Consider the following 1,700-nt stretch of genomic DNA (forward strand, 5'->3'; position numbering starts at 1 on the left):
CGTGACGGTCGTGACGTTGGTCAAAGACCTCCAGTCAGACCCAGTCCCCACTGAGGAGCGGTGGGAGTGGACCGGGCCGGTCAGAGAGTTCCCCTCGGCTGCTGGAGCACAGAGAATCAGAGGCAGGTTTAGAGTTGTTCTGATCCTCGCTGCTTCTCTTCAGTGAAGAGATCGAGCTCAACACGTGGCACGTGTTCTCCAGGTGACGATCCTGACACATCTGAGGTCAGGCTGGCGGTGGGGGGGGCAGGGGGGGTACGTTTGTATAGGCTCTGATGTTTACCGAGAACCACAGGACGTGACATCATCTGTCCTCCGGCAGCAGGAGACGGCGGCTGGTTTCTGTGCGTGCGCCCGTGGTTTTGTGTTCAGTCGAGAGGTTGGTCCGTGGAGACGGATCTTTGAACCAATGAGGAGCTGCGCTCTGTGATGTCAGCAGAACGTGGAGCTGCAGAGCAGATAATAAACATGTCTGAATCCGGACCAGACTCCTGCAGAGTCAGGTGATCCTGACGTGTCAGATTCCAGAACCAGCTGGAAACAGAATTATTCTCTGAATGTTGGACCAGTTACAGCTGAATTCTTTACAACGAATCTGTAACTGAGTGATTTACGAGGTTCCACTGGTGGAGTGGATTTATAGGAACAAACAGATTTTTTCTGGGGCCTCCTCCTCCTCCTCCTCCTCAGAGACAGATTACAACTGTGGTGTTTCAGCCACTGGCCTGCGGCCCAGGTTTGGACCACGGCCTGTGAGTGTGGAGGTTTCCTGCCCCCACAGATGGTCTGCAGGTGAGGACCAGGGTCAGTGAAGACCCCAGGGGCATCAGTGAAACTGTGACTGGTTGTTTACATGGTCAATCAGATGTGAATGTGGACAAATGACCTGCAGGGGGCGGCGGGGGGGGGGTCACAGCTGGAATTAAAACACCACAGATTTACTGTGGACTGTGTTTGGATTTGGACAGATAATGAACCTGCAGGAGTCCAAACCCAAACCACTGCCTCTGTTTCCTGTTTCCTGTTTCCTGTTTCTCCGACTTTTTTATTCATCGTAAATGTCAAACAGTTACATTTACATCTTTCAGAGAGTTTCTCTCTTCACTTCACTTTTTCTTTGCCTTTCTGCCAAACGTTGCATCTGAAAATGATGTATTCTAACACAGTGGTTCTCAAAGTGGGGGGCGCGGCACCCAGGGAGGTCCAGAGAAGTGGAGGCAAGATTCAGGGTTTTTTTTTCTTCTTTTAAATTAGCATCTGTCCTGAACAACGTGATGGTCAGATTGTCAAGTTTCCGATGGTCCCTGAACACACCTGACGTGACACCTGTATGAACCTAGTGGTTCACTGGGGTACAGCTGTTCTAACGTGCACTGGACAAATCCAAACCTCAGGCTCTGGAAACAACAACTGTAGATAAATAATAATCTACGTCTCTTCCTGAGGAGAATAATTAAAAACCTGTCGTTTCTGACGATTCTGAAATAATAAAGACCAGTCGAGTTCCCTCCGTCAGTGAGCAGGAAGTTCCTTCTTGACCTCACGGTGACCTGTTGGGGTCTAATGAGGCCGGGGTCTGAGGGACAGATGAAAAGTCCACCTCTGCTGTTACGTCTGTCGTCCTCACGTGTGTCGTGTCTCTCCGCAGCTCGACGGACAACACTACACCCTGTGGGATGCCTTCGTGGTCGAGGGCAGAC

At 50.9% G+C, this 1,700-nt stretch overlaps 1 protein-coding gene across 1 annotated transcript in view; it reads left to right on the forward strand.

Moving 5' to 3' along the window:
- The window catches only part of LOC103385727 (ubiquitin-like modifier-activating enzyme 1), a 22,671-nt gene that overhangs the window by 20,153 nt on the left and 818 nt on the right, over positions 1–1,700 (forward strand). The window contains 2 exon segments of the mRNA XM_025060038.1: positions 1,649–1,697; position 1,700. The exon segment at position 1,700 is cut by the window's right edge and continues 49 nt beyond it. Coding sequence (XP_024915806.1) covers positions 1,649–1,697; position 1,700 — 50 coding nt within the window.

The sequence above is a fragment of the Cynoglossus semilaevis genome, chromosome 11, assembly GCF_000523025.1.
Source record: "Cynoglossus semilaevis isolate Cse_v1.0 chromosome 11, Cse_v1.0, whole genome shotgun sequence".
NCBI lineage: Eukaryota > Metazoa > Chordata > Actinopteri > Pleuronectiformes > Cynoglossidae > Cynoglossus > Cynoglossus semilaevis.